This window comes from Thunnus albacares, chromosome 13, assembly GCF_914725855.1.
Source record: "Thunnus albacares chromosome 13, fThuAlb1.1, whole genome shotgun sequence".
NCBI classification, from domain to species: Eukaryota; Metazoa; Chordata; class Actinopteri; order Scombriformes; family Scombridae; genus Thunnus; species Thunnus albacares.
Window position 1 is genome coordinate 8,214,211 of NC_058118.1, and position 14,837 is coordinate 8,229,047.

Genomic DNA, 14,837 nt, shown 5'->3' on the forward strand with positions numbered 1-14,837 from the left:
GACTATTAAAGGGGCCCTGAGTGAACAAACTCAATCAATCAACAGGAAACATTACTTCCTCTACCTTTACCTGCTGTTCAGTAATTGCAACTAAAAGCCTGTTCATCTGTTTTTGAGAATAGATAAATATTTTTTGCAGTGCTGCTTCTTTAAAGGCCCATTCTGTAACTTTATTCAATTTACTTTTGTGTGTTTCTCAACTGATATGATAATTCAAAAGTACTTACAGTACATTTAGTCATGTTAGCCAGTTGCCACTGTATTAAATCCTCCTGTACAAACCCTGCAATCAGCCTCTATGTTTCACGGCAGAGATGAGGTTTTTGTGGAAAACTGTATTTTTAGATTTAAAGTCTGTGATTGCTCTGTCCAAACAACACTGCTCTAGAAATCTTGAATATAAGACATGTGCTATTTAATCAAGTTGAGACAGACTAGCGATGAGACTGAGAGTGGACTTACACACTCACATGAGCTTTTAGCTTTACTTGTGCCCATATGGGACTCATGCTGCGGAGAAAGCCAATTGAGGTGTCAAGTGGTCCTTGATGTTACTGGATATTTGAGGGACTGGATTTAACTTGAATAGGAATTCCTCCAGTGTGAATTACCAACACAGCAGTATACACTTCCATAACACAACCATAACACATATACAATAAAGTATCTCCCCTAATATCAGCATGATTATAATGCAACATTGTTACGAGGTATGTACTCTATTTGTAGAGACCTTTATGAAAATCTACATCAACATGACCTTCAAGACCATAATCCAGTCAGGAATCTGTATATATTAATATGTATACTCATTTATTCCCATTACAGACATGTTGATTCAGCTTTTTCACATGAAATGGGCAAAAAATAAAACCTACTGGCTTAAAAACATTATCATCTTTTACTAACATCTTTCTGACAATTTCTCTGTAGATTAAGAAGAACAAAAGATTCAAGACTGCTTTCAAGAGGGACTCTTAGTGGTAAAATGGAAATTTCCATTAATTCACACTAAGACATTGAGAAATAAACATTAACAATAGTATGTATTTCCTTATTGTCTTAAACTGCTGTTTTACAGAGGAGGCTAAAAAGATGTTATAGGCTGGCCTGGCCAACTCACCCAAAGACTAGACTCTTGTCTCATGATGTCCAGTTCTGGATGGATAAACCGTCACCATAATAAATATAAGTGAGAATGAATTATCTAAGTTAAATGAATATTTTTATCCATCCTCTTAATGACTCCTAATGTTAAGTAGTTTTTGTTTCAAGTTTTAAGCTTTAAGCTTAGGAAACACTAGAACTCTCCTCAAGGAGTAAGAGGGACCCCAAGGGCACCAAGGGCCAAGCTAGTGCCTTGAAAGACCCATCCTTACATAATCATGACAGACTTATACAATTTACATACCAAACATAATGTAATGCAAATTCACGCCAGCTTAAAAAACAAATAAAATCTAATTCTTCAAACAGAAGGTTGGTGAATTGGTGGGTTTCCTCTCCACTATATCCCTGACTATATTTACTATGAATGATAACCAGGCACCCACTGCGAAGCTCGCCACACCCCCTTTCAAGGAACGCCATTTTGTTGACATACAGACTTGCAATCAAAATAAGCTCCTTAACAGGAGCTTTAAAGCCAAGCATGACCATGACATGTAATGCCTATAAATTAAACATGCGTAACATCACAATAACAGCATCTACAGAAAAAAACATCGTTGTCTTGAGCCATAAATCGGTTTTTTTGAAGTCTCCGGCCACCCATTTCAACATGAAACTCGCCTCGATTGACGTCACCGAGCCATCTTTGTCCACCTAATCCAAGCGGCCGTTTATTACACCTTCATTACTGCACGGACTCTGACAGCGCCAGGCTCTAGTTATAGCCTGTAGGTGCCGCATCGCCGTAGAAATAGGAAGAGGGGGGAAAAAAGGTTTTGTAGCGAGGGGACACACATCTCAGTGGCAGATACAAGACAGTGCTCCTCCTAGGCTATATAGGCAGGGAAACGCCACAATAACCATCCAAAGGGTGCCAGAGGGTAGAGAGGAGCGCAGAAGGCAATCCACATCCATCTGCCAGCTACTTAGTACGCGCTAACATTTCCAGTCCGGATTTCAGCACAGCTGTCTAGCCAACACAACCAGGGAAAATGTAAGTACAGCGTCGTTTTAAAGCTGCTTCTTGTGAATCCTGATTTATTAATGAATACCAATTTTGTCCTCACGACTTATGTTGGCAGGTTTTTTTTAGGGGGGGGGGGGGGGGGGGGGGGAATTTATGGTGTCTGAATGGTCTCTTGTGTTTCTTCGCTATCTTATTCTTAAATAATTGCACTGGTTAGTCAGTATATCATTTATGTAGTACATAGCTGGTGAATGTAATTTCACAGCTTCATTTCTCTGATAATGTGACCCAACTGTAGAGGCTAACGCGTCGGCCTAACCTTGGAGCAGACGGAAGCATCGGATTTATCTGCTATTAAACTCATTATTAGCCTCATTTTCAGGCGTTTACACGTTCAACAAGCTCCGTCCTCATCGCCTGTCTCTTTCATTTTGTCGTCTGGTACTGTTTCACTGGAGCCAGCACGCACGCATTTTTTTTTCCAGTTTGGACTGGTTTGATTTGAAAAGGACACCGTCTGTGCGATTACCCACAGGCTAATTAAAACCACATTAGGAAAACATACAATAAAGCCCTTTTGTCCCTATTGAACATTTCCGGGGCTTATTTCTTTTTTGTGTGTGTCGCTTGAACCGCAGGTGACGATTAGGCTAATTGTAGAAACAGCAAGGACATAATGTTGAACAAGCTGTTTGAGAAGCGACAGGCGGTGTTTAGATAGCCTGTTGAACATGTAAAGCTTCGACATTATTCGACGAATACTTCACAGACCTTCTTACAGACGATGATATTATTAGCTCTGAATTAGGCTTAGGCCTAGTTTACGTGATATTTGCAACCTACAGCGGGGGGTGGGGATAGCCTAGCCTCCTACTGTATGTCGTCGATTGTCGTGCGAGGGCGGACAGCTATATATCTCACCATATTTCAGGGTGTTTGCGTCTTCGGGGGCGAATTAAACCTGTAAAATGTCTCTTCTCCAGACCTTTGTGTGTCCCTCTTTGTTTTCGACCGCCCATAATAACGAATATATAAAGGGTAGGCTAAAGAAAGATAGCCGTGATAACCTCGCCTGTCAGTTTTTGCATAGCAGGCAACACGTAAAACACACATGTCATTGAGCTGTAGCATTAGCGTTCCCTCTGTGGCTTATAGGCTAAATCTGTCATTATTTTTAGTCGTAATAGTTCACCCAAATGCTTAAAAATCTATCTCACATAAGGAACCTCCCCACCCTCGATGTGGTAGGCTGTCACTGTATTTACAGGCCCGTCGTGCTCGTCGTGAAACGTGATGTTTTACAGGACATTCATGTAGGACCTAGTGTGTGTGTGTGTGTGTGTGTGTGTGTGTGTGTGTGTGTGTGTGAGTGTACGGACAGAAATGAAAGGATGAGTGCTCGGGGTAAAGGTTCCAGTTCAGTAACATCAAACAGAATGGGATAGTGAGGCTGGGACCAGACAGTTTCTGGTGTGGGCTGCTGTGGCGCTGTCCAGTGCTGAAATGTCGCTCTCCAGTGCTGAAAGTCAGACAGCGTGCTTTTCCATGACAGTGACCACCCAAACAGAAATCCATTAGACCAGGGACCTTTAAACAATTTAAATCAAATACAAAATGATATTATGCCATCTATCTATCTATCTATCTATCTATCTATCTATCTATCTATCTATCTATCTATCTATCTATCTATCTGTCTGTCTGTCTGTCTGTCTGTCTGTCTGTCTGTTCAAAGGAGACTTACTGGCATAGGAGACATACGTTTACAAAGCAAGTGTGACATAAAAAAAACGAGTACATACTAGAATTAAGAACATATACAACAATATATAAGAATAGGTCAAATTAACTTATAAATAGAAGCATTGTTATATATATATATATATATATATATATATATATATATATATATATATGTATGTATGTATATATATATATATATATATATATATATATGAGAGAAATATAAAGATATCTGTTCTGTATCCCTCTATCTCTCTCTCTATCTATCTATCTATCTATCTATCTATCTATCTATCTATCTATCTATCTATCTAACTAACTAACTACTTTTAGGCTACATCATGTATAAAAGATGTGTTTTAACTAGTCCTCATTTCATTGGGGACCCTTGCAAACCTTGCACAGACCCCCTTAATGTCGCAGGAGCACTCTGTGGAAACCACAGGTCTAGACTATTTTTAAAGTCTTGAAAGAGGGTTGAATATATTTAGCTTTCATAGAAAATCTGACATTATCAGTCGACTGGAGAGAGAGGAATGTGACACCTTACCAACCCAGCATGTCAGATTAGCTGTCTTCATCAGATCAGAGTTCTTCTTTCACTTTTGATTTCTCTTGTTTTCTGTGATTATGGCCCTGCTATAGGGTGAGGTTGCAACATCTCTCTTGGCATCCAGTAACCTCCACACACAAATTCATTGGCAGGTAGCGACAGTTTTTTACCAAAAAGCTGAGAAGACCAGTGAAATAGGTTACATTTACAAGGTTTCATTCACCATCAATATCTATTGACTGAATCAGTCAAATCAAGAAATGTATCAATAAACATGATGTGATGTTGCTATCACACTACAATGATACTATGTGCCCATTATATTGGGAGCATACAATCAATTCTATGTATCACCTTCAATGAAAAGTGAAGATTACACACCAAAATGGTACGGTTTCCAGTTTGACGCTCCATGGAACGCAGTGGGCGGTATTCACGGGATGTGGAAGCTGGTGAGAAATCTTGTCGATGCACTAGCAACTCTTCCTGGTTGGTCGGGATGCCAGTTCAGAGGTGACGATAGCACAAACCTCTGCAAACATGACACCTTTGTGGTGATACTCCTTGCATGGATGTCATATAGTTTTTTATAGCTAGTATTAAGCAGTAAATATCGTCACTTCTTTTTAAATGTTCATACTGATGCTGAATGTAACCCTGATATGTAACAATTATTGAATGATAATCACTCTATTCCCAAGAAATAAAATGATATATATTTTCTAGATACATATCTTTGCTTAGGATGCATAATAATAATATACCATGACAGATATTACAGGTAGCCTCAAGTGTTTTACAGTATATTGCCAGTTTCTGTTAGGGCAGGCTGGCAGCTGATACGGACCACCAGCACCACCAGGCCAACTATTCAGAAGGATTTGTTGTTGTTAGAGGATTAGTCATGTCTGTGCGTGTAAAGGTGACCTTTATACACAGTTTTGTCTCGCACTAATAAGCTGTGTCATACTACATGCAAAATTTAAGCATTTTTATTTGCTATTTTATGTATCCGTAACTACATGGAGTTACTGTGCAGAATGTTTAAGATTTAATGTTAAGACATCTAAATAGATCCTTCAAGATAAGGATGCCACTGTATTTTTGTTGTTATGGGCACATATTGTTATTGAATGATTGAGATAAATGTATTTGACACTAGCTTGTTGTTCATTTAATTTTTTTATGGTCAATCAGTATTACCTTTTTGTGTATTTCAGCTATGTAGTGTTACATTTCCACTTCAGAGGAAGGGGCCTGTACCAATAATGCATGTTTGAATTTGATGAATTTGTTTAGGTAGGTTGTGGAGCAGCTGTTACATGATGTTCTGCTCTATGTTTTTGATGAGTCTCACATCACTAATGATTTGCCTGCATGAGATATACAGTCGGTGTGTAGTTTTCACTCAACACAGGTTTTTCTTTATCTTTCATATAAGATTTGCACAATCAACAACAGGGGGTTGATAAAATGGAATTAGCATTCAACTTGAGAAAAGAAATACAATGAGAGGAATATCAAAAATAAATAAAATGATTCTGCTCTATTGATCTACAAAAAGTCTATAATTATTAAAGAAATGTTCATACATCACTGTATATATTTTTAATATCTCTGGTGTGTTTGCTTCTCCTGCATCAAAGAGCAGAGGTACTAGTACATGTTAACATGAAGACGAGGCTTTTTCATGGTGCTTTCACTTTTCATTGGTAAATGACACTCTCACTTAAACTCTCTGTCTCTCACTGAGGTCATTATTGGTGCTTAGCGCATCCAAAAGAACAAATCTATGTAGGCCGCAATACAACGTGACATGACATGACAGAATCAGCTAGACTTTTGCAAAGTCAAGCTGATTCTGCTTGTGATAGAAGGTAATTATCTGGACCCTTCAGCACTAAAATATGGAGCTGTTCATTTTTTGAACTTTTGTAACAATCCTACAAATTAGATTTGATTCTGATTTTAATCACAATACCAAAATGTGACTATTTTTTCCATCCATCCATTCACATTCAAACTACAAAACCATCCATCCAGCTCTGTTCAATTCACAGCAAAACTTCACACTAAATAGAAAATGAGAAAATAAATTAACTCATTAAAGTGAGTTCAAAATGATGAACAATCCCTGAAATAATACATTTTTATGATTACAGATGTAAAACATCTACGTCATAGAGCAAGACTGAGACAATTACACACACACTATGAATCACCTTAGGGCATGAGTGTATCTGAAATATTTGACACACACACAAAAAAAAAATCTGACATTTGAGCAGTTTAGCACTTTGATGTTGAGTATATTATGTTGTCAGTTATGATCTTTTAACAGAGACAGACAGACATAGAAAAATACTTGCACATTACATCAATTGTAATTTACTTCCCTGTAATCAAATTAGCACACCACACATATGAAATATGCAAAAATATTCAAATCAATTAATTGTAATAGCCAAACATTCTTATTCTATCTCTTCTTACATTATTTGTTTTTAAGCTGTCTTTCCTTTTTCTGAATGAACATTAGTCCCTCTAAAATACAAATCACATGATGCATTTAGTATGTGTACATTATGTAATTTATGTAAAAAGCCTGTGTCCTGACGAATTTTTGTTTTGTTTTGTTTTGTTACTCAAGTGCAGTAATATCAGCATCATGTTATCTCGACTTTCTAAGTTTTTTTTTGGTGGATATACTTAATATAACAATTGAATATTTGTACTTTTTATCATCAGGTCTGCCCCAGCTGGAGCCCCTGCACCAGAGGGAGGGAGTCAGGCCCCTCCCAACCTCACCAGCAACCGTCGTCTGCAGCAGACACAGGCACAGGTGGATGAGGTGAGTACTCGCCGCACTGAAAGAAAGCAAGTCATGTTGCCAGACTGTGATGTAGGTATCTACAGTTTTATCATTGTTCATTGGTTACTGGTAACTCAATCCTTTCTTCTTCATACATACTATACAAAATTAAAAACAGAAAAACACAAATCTTTTGTTGTTAGGAATATGTTCGACTCTAGTCATTTATATAAAGCTTGAAACTGTGGTCAGACAAGAAACTTAATAAACAACTTTAAATCATAACCCACATCTAAGCTAGCATAAAAAATAAAATAAAACTATTAACAGTCCAGCTCCATCCCTCATAGAAAGTCATCCTGTGTCGACAGCTGATAACACTACATTGCTCTGCGTGTCTTTCCCCAGGTGGTGGATATCATGCGTGTAAACGTGGATAAGGTTCTGGAGCGTGATCAGAAGCTGTCAGAACTGGACGATAGGGCTGACGCCCTGCAGGCTGGAGCCTCTCAGTTTGAGACCAGCGCTGCAAAACTGAAGAATAAATACTGGTGGAAGAATGCCAAGGTGAGGACATACAGTACAGACGTTATTATGCAAACAGCAAATATATGTGTATAAAGGGAGCCTTAGATTGCACCAGTGTCAAAAAAACAAAAAGGAAAGCCTTCAAGTATGTGTGACAAATCACTTATATCTAACAACAGTTTTCTTGGACATCAATGTCATTGTGTTATTGGTTGTTCTCAGGTAGAAATTCTTCATATTACCATTACACAATGGCATGTCTCTTTGGAATCATTATGCTAGTACTTCATGCTATGCAGCAGTGTTAAACAATGTTAGGGTGCCAGAAGTTGAGCTCATTGAGGTTAATTTAACTGTTGGATTAGATGACGCATTCATATTATGTGAGCATGAATGATAATACAGTACAAGTAGAAAGGGTGACATTACATTATGTTCATATATTCTAAGACTGCCTGTGTTTGATGTATTTTGGTTTTGTTAAAATGTTGTTTTACAACACACTGTAATTGCGATAATATTTAATTGTAGATTTTTTGTTAAAATTACATATTTGATTAAAAAGCTTTTGAAAAAAGGGCAAAATGTACTGCTTTTCTAATGACTTTTTCTGAAAATCCTACAGATGATGATTATCCTGGGTGTGATATGCGTGATTGTCCTCATCGTCATTATTGGTAAGAGTCCTTTTCACTTTTTTGAGTACATAGATTATCTCATTCTGATCTCTCCATAGTACAAAGTAATGATGGAATTAATCAATTGTTAAACTGTTAAAAAACAACATTAAAATAGTCTTTTACATATTATACACAGACATATATATAATATACTGTATGTCCCTGAATAAAAAAGACAATTTACAATTTCCTCTCTTCTTTCTGTCTACAGTGTACTTCAGCACCTAAGAAGAGTTGCTCCTACCCCAGTCTGATCCCAACTTCCTTGCTACAGAAAAAAACCCTCAAATTGATGACAAAATTAATCACAGATAATTAATTTATTATATATTTCCCCCGATTAGCCTCGATATAACACCCCTAAACCCTTCAGGGCCCCATGGCTCCCCCACCTCCACCACCTCGCCTCTGGACCCCTGTCAATATTTGTCCTGTGAGTGTGTGGCCCTGTCTCCTTTCTGGGTACTCTTGGCTTTTCTAACCTGCCATACCGAGAACCAAACACTTGTGACGATGCAACAACAGAAAAGGAAACAACGATTGGCGATAATTGTTACATAACTGATATATATAGTTCTTTGTAGAGTTTTATTCTGATATATACTGTTTTGTAGGTGTGTGTGCGTGCGTGTGTGCATTTTGTATTTTTTAATTTTTGTATTAATTTTACGTATGCTTCAGCGTTAACTACTGCCTATTAATCAAAGTGTGTATAATGCATGTTATCATCATCTGTCTGTCCACCTGCTTACTCTCTCATTCTGGTGTTTTCGCACAGCAGAGTTAGTCTCCATTCAGCTACGGAAATACCAACTGATTAGCGAGTTCATCTGTGTTACTCGTGTCCAAAATAAGCCAGAGAACTAAAACTTGTACTAAAAAAAATATCATCAAGTTACAAAAATTGGAGCTATTCCATAGACAAAACTGCCCTTAAAAATTCACCAGGTTACTCCATCAGTCACATTCTCCTGATTTCTATAACTTGATGCCAGAAATTCAAGTCTTAGCTTCTTTGCTGGTTTTCTGAGAGAGTTCACGCTCACTGATATTGATCAACCATACAAATAATGCATGAATTGTTAAACCCTTCCCTAGCAATCATTCATCTCCAGTCCAATCCATCATAACCCACCCATTATCTGAGTGTCATTTTTCTCTTTAATAACTGTCGTGTCTTCAACGCCCCAGCCCTCTTCTGTCTCGCAGCATGCTTGAACACCTCAATTTCTTATAATAATTTCAATACTGCCATAGTACAGTTGGACCAATGTCTGTAGATGTTTCTTTTTTATTTAAATATTACGTAGTGTCTTATTTCGAAAACATTCCTTCATTGCAGTTTAGTGCAAATGCTCTTACTGTAGCACATGTAAGTGTAAGTATCTTTAAAAAAAAAAAGAAAAAAACATGCGATGAAACCTGTGTCGAAAACGTCGGTCATACAAACCATAGGAGAAAATAGTTATAGTTAATAGCTGTAAGGGTACGTTTTGGATAGACAGGATTAGAATTTCAATCTGTCCAAATGATTTTCTTTTGTAATATTGGTGATGTTATCTTAACATTACACTTACAGTATACTGTGGAGATGTCATTAATGTCAAACTGTGGATATGGGCTTGAAAAACAATTCTCATGCCAGGGGATAAAAATGGTACCGTTGATGATTCATTAATTTCCATAAAGCAAAGGTTAATTCTCACTGGCCCGTTACATACGTGGACACTGGAAAGCCTTAGTCTCCAGTCACTTCTGTTAGTTACTGTAGGTTATTTCCAGTCAAACACACCCTCACACTTGTAATCTGTGTCGGGGGAGTGGCTGACTGCCGGAAAAGGAATCTGTTTAAAATGCACAAACAACCTTGTTTTTGATGGCGCTGTCTGGCTGGTCAATAGCCTGGCCAAAGGAGATCCTCATGCAGCAAAACCTCTCCACATGAAGAGCACATAAAGAGACAATTCAGCCTTATTTGCAAACCCAGGAACAGGGACAGAGGCTAATGAGGATAATGTTAAAATTCACAGCTGAGTTTTAGTTCAGCAGGCCGCTAACTTTGTAGTGGGTACAGTCAAAAGTTAGTGACATGAGAAGCAACTGTTCAAAAAAAAAGAGTAGCATTCCTAAAAAGAGTGTTTTGCTAGCGCAGTGGTTCTGTCTCAGTGTTTCTCCCTATAGTTAAGGCCTTTTTTCTTTTTTAAATATAATAGATTCTATTTTTTATTATAGTATATTTTTGTGTGAAACAGACAGGTAAAGAGGAAGTGTGCAATCAGTACCATTTGCTGCTAACAGCAGTAAGCTCCTCTTTACCTCTGTCTGCTGTGTTTTTTGTAATTCAGCTCCGTGCGTTATACACTGCCAAGCAACAAGGGAGAAGCTTCTATTGTTATAGCAGTTATTTCTTTCATTGGTGCCCTCACTGGTTTGGTCTTAAACAATTCTTTTATTTTTTTGGCATCTACTCCTGTGTATTTTTCCCTTTTTGGCTATCTTATGAGCAGGAGAGCAGGGCAATATGATGCACTTGGTTTTTGAATTTTCAAATGCTCTGTCAAACTAAGGCCTTGTATACATGAACCTAAAATTCCTTCAAACTGCAGAAGGTATTTTTGGGCATTTGAAACCATTTTTATTTTATTTACAGGGGTTTACTTTCATGTGGTTGTGGTAAATCTAAGCTCTGAAGCCAGTTATTCAATCAAATTGCTGTTTCATGAAACGGAAGATTTTTAAACGCTTAACAGGAAGCAACTCAGTTCATGCTTTGCTGCTGCTAAAGACATTGTTAGTAATTCAACAATGTATAAATGTAGATCTTAGGCTACAGTCACTGGAAAGCTTTAGAAACCACAACACCACCTACAATATTTCAAAACTAGTGTGTGTTCAGCCTTAGTAGACTTCTCTCTTTTCAACATGACTTTTTATCTCACCCAGCAGCTGACTAGACCAACCTGCTCCCCTTTTGCTCAACTCACTGATTCAGAATCCTATAGTGTATGTGTGTGTACGCGTGTGTGTGTGTGTTTGTGTGTGTGTCTGCGTGTGTGCAGGTGCATCAGTGTGTGTGTGTGTGTGTGTTAGAATAGCTCTGTCTTGGGAATATCCCCAGTTTATCCTGACAGATTAGGCCGCTTAAACCTCAGAGTGAGGGCACGTTGTTTCCTTGACCACTGAAGTACACAAGCAGAGAGGTTACAGATCTGCCAGCCAGTTCTATTAGCAAGGACCCCAACTTTTACAAAGCCACTCCTCCCCACCTCTCCTACGTTTTCCTCCGAACAAAAACAAAAGTAAACTGCAGAAGATTACCAAAGACCAGATTTCCATGCTTACGCTGCCAATGGCCATCAAAAACAAGCGGAGAGAAACAGGTTATCCAAACTATCCTAGTCTGTTTTAAATAGCTTATACCCTTACCCTATCTACCCACGATTACAGGACCTTTTAACTATTACACACTGTTTATACAGTGTGGCAGTTTGGCTTGTGAGTGTGCCATTCTAACATATGCAAGTTAAACCAAAACGTAAGGACCGCATGCTTCAAATCTCGAATACAGTCTCCCCCTACCATGTGTATCCAGATCTGAAGAGAGCTTCTTTAATCTGTAACAAGTTTTTAGACACATGATCCTATAACTAATAATAGCACAACTCTTCTTTTTCTGTCTCCATAGTGCTGCCAAGTTTTAAAATGAAAAGACATGTAAACTAACTTTAGCTATTAGACATACGAGAAAAATGTTATAAAAAATCTGCATTGTTTGGTGTTGTAATATGGGGGTGTTTTGGGGGGTAGGGGGTCCTATATCCTCAGGTTTAAGGTATTAGCAATTTACCAAAATATATATGAGGACAAAAAACTATAATAGCAAACTGTAAAATTGGGTTTTTTGGCAATAGAAAATCATTATGGGGTTACAAATGTGGTCCTTTTAGCCATCCTGCAGGAGTTAACCACACAGTGGACTGAAGTGATGTAACACTACTGATTGGGGTAGGACTTCTGTGTTCTCCATAAATCCAACTGTTGTCCTGTGAGTGCTCAACCAATTTGGTCACAATGGTGAAAATGAAGTGAGTGCTCTCTTTTTCTGTTGCTTTATTGTCTGTATGAAAAGAAGTGCGCATATATTTTAACACCGTGGCACTTTTTCTGTTGTGATTCGTTCATTTGGTGGGATGGGAACATGATTTGGTGGAGAATATCGTCTTTATGCCATCCTTGAGAATTGTTCAGTGATCTCAACTTAACGCTGCGTTCAGGTCATTTGGGGAAATGCGAGCTGCCAACACGAAAAAGGTGTTCAGACCCTCTTCCAGGTTTGAATAACAACTCACAAACTTGTAAGTCAAACTTGGAAGGAAGCAAGCAGAAAGAAACAGACTAACAGAAGATCAACTTTATGAAACAGAGCTTCATGTAATATAGCCGGGAATGTTCCCCAACATTCACCCCCAAATGAGATGAATGCAGCAATAGGAGGGAACCTATTGAGTCTCTGAATGTTCACTGGATGGTTATAAATGTACAATGTTCTACTTAATATATGTTAACATGTTTTCTTTTTTAACCAAATATTGTGTTTTTCTTTTGCATCAATTTAGTAATAACTCCAGATGTCACTGAATTGTGTGTGTGTAAGCACTGATGGGCAAAGGTAAAGAAAATGGGAAGCTAATGGGGGGAAAAAAAGTATTTTTACCTTCAGTTGTCCAGAATGCTTAGAATGATTCTACAGTTTACATCAGATTGCCGTTTGTATCTACAAGATATATTTTTTGTTTAAATCTGTTTATTTTTGAGGAAAGATTTTGATTTCTCTTTGGGACTGGGGTTTGGCCCATATTGCCCCTGTTCATCTGGCCTTACAGGAGGGACAGGACTGGAGGATCATGGGCAATGTGCTCAGTTTTCTTTTTTTTCTTTTCCTTTGCTTTTATTTATTGATAGATTTATTGTGCTGTCATTTGGTATGGGATTAGAAACTAAACAAGGTTGACTCAACGTAAAGGAGAGGAACTGAATGAAAAGCTAAAGTACATAAAATAATTGTAGTGTAAATCTATCAATGTCTTATTATATTGATGAACATCATGAAATATATGTATATTGGAAAAACAGTATCTATGACAACTTGTACTTTTGTGTGTGCTTCATGTGCTTTGTGGGTGTGCAACAATGGGCAGATGCAATTTTGACTGCAATTCTGGGACCTTATCAAACCTGTATGAATAAGCATAAATTTATTATCAATACAAAGATAAACCTCTTTCCTTAATTTACCCTAATTACATGAGTGTGTTTGAAAAATACATGCAAACCTGGATCTGTAAAAGTGCACATTTCTGCACCTGTCCAGACTGAAGACAGTGTTGTTTCTACATCAGTAGTGATTAACCTCCACACCCTCTAAGACACAGACCACTAAAGTCAACACATTAATGCAGACAAATGTTATGTGCACTTAGTCCCATCTGTCTGCAATGAAAACTAAAATCCGCTGTCTCAAAGAGCAAAATGTGTTGGAACTCCAGTCATTATTATCTTTGAAATCTATACAGCACTCAGAAAAGCTTTATTTACATGGTGTGTGTGTGTGTATGTGTGTGTGTGTCATCTATATATGCATACAAGGTTTACGCATCACTGTGTTACTGTGCAGATCCCACAGAGAAACAGTGAACCTCTAACTAGACCCCTAATAACACAGTTTAGTCAGTGGTTTACAAAAATCTTTTGCTCATCAGAATTTCTGTAGATTACACGAACTGATTTTTCAGCCACAGTTATAACAATTTATCTATATACAATTGCACTCACAAGGATAAATAAAGTTGTATTGAATTGAAAAGTCTAATGGCACCACATTAAAATTATGATTTTAGGAAAGTTACAGTTAATTTGCATATTGTGTAAATCGAAAATATTTAATTTTCTTTAATATAAACTGCAAACAGCTTTCATCCCAAGTACAATCTTTCCACAACACCTTCAAAATGACTGACAGAGTGCCCCCTGATAATGTGTGATACTTTAAATTAGGACCCATGGCAAACATGAACTCAATAAATAGTTCCATCTATTAATGCTGCACCGGCGGGATTAGGTGCTTTTGACTGGGGTCCCCCAGGACCCTAAAACATTGGTATTTTTAAAAAGAAACATATAATTAAAACAGAAACATAAAACAATGATATGAAGTCATTAGGAGCAAATTAATTGACAGTCATAAAATATCGGAAATGATAGAATAAAACACCCGTGAGATGATAAAAAAAAAAAAAAAAAAGTACACCTTTGAGGTCTGCGGGTTCCCCAGTCGGTAGGATTATGGTTATAGTAGTATATAGTCGCTCTACGGTATTTGGAGGT

General features: G+C 37.6%; 1 protein-coding gene across 1 annotated transcript; it reads left to right on the forward strand.

The window, feature by feature from the left end:
* The first annotated feature begins 1,631 nt into the window (after positions 1–1,631).
* Positions 1,632–9,072, forward strand: vamp2 (vesicle-associated membrane protein 2). Its single transcript, XM_044369681.1, has 5 exons — positions 1,632–2,164; positions 7,182–7,284; positions 7,654–7,812; positions 8,399–8,450; positions 8,665–9,072. Coding segments are annotated over exons 1-5 (333 nt in total). The 5' UTR covers positions 1,632–2,162; the 3' UTR covers positions 8,682–9,072.
* The last annotated feature ends 5,765 nt before the right edge of the window (positions 9,073–14,837 follow it).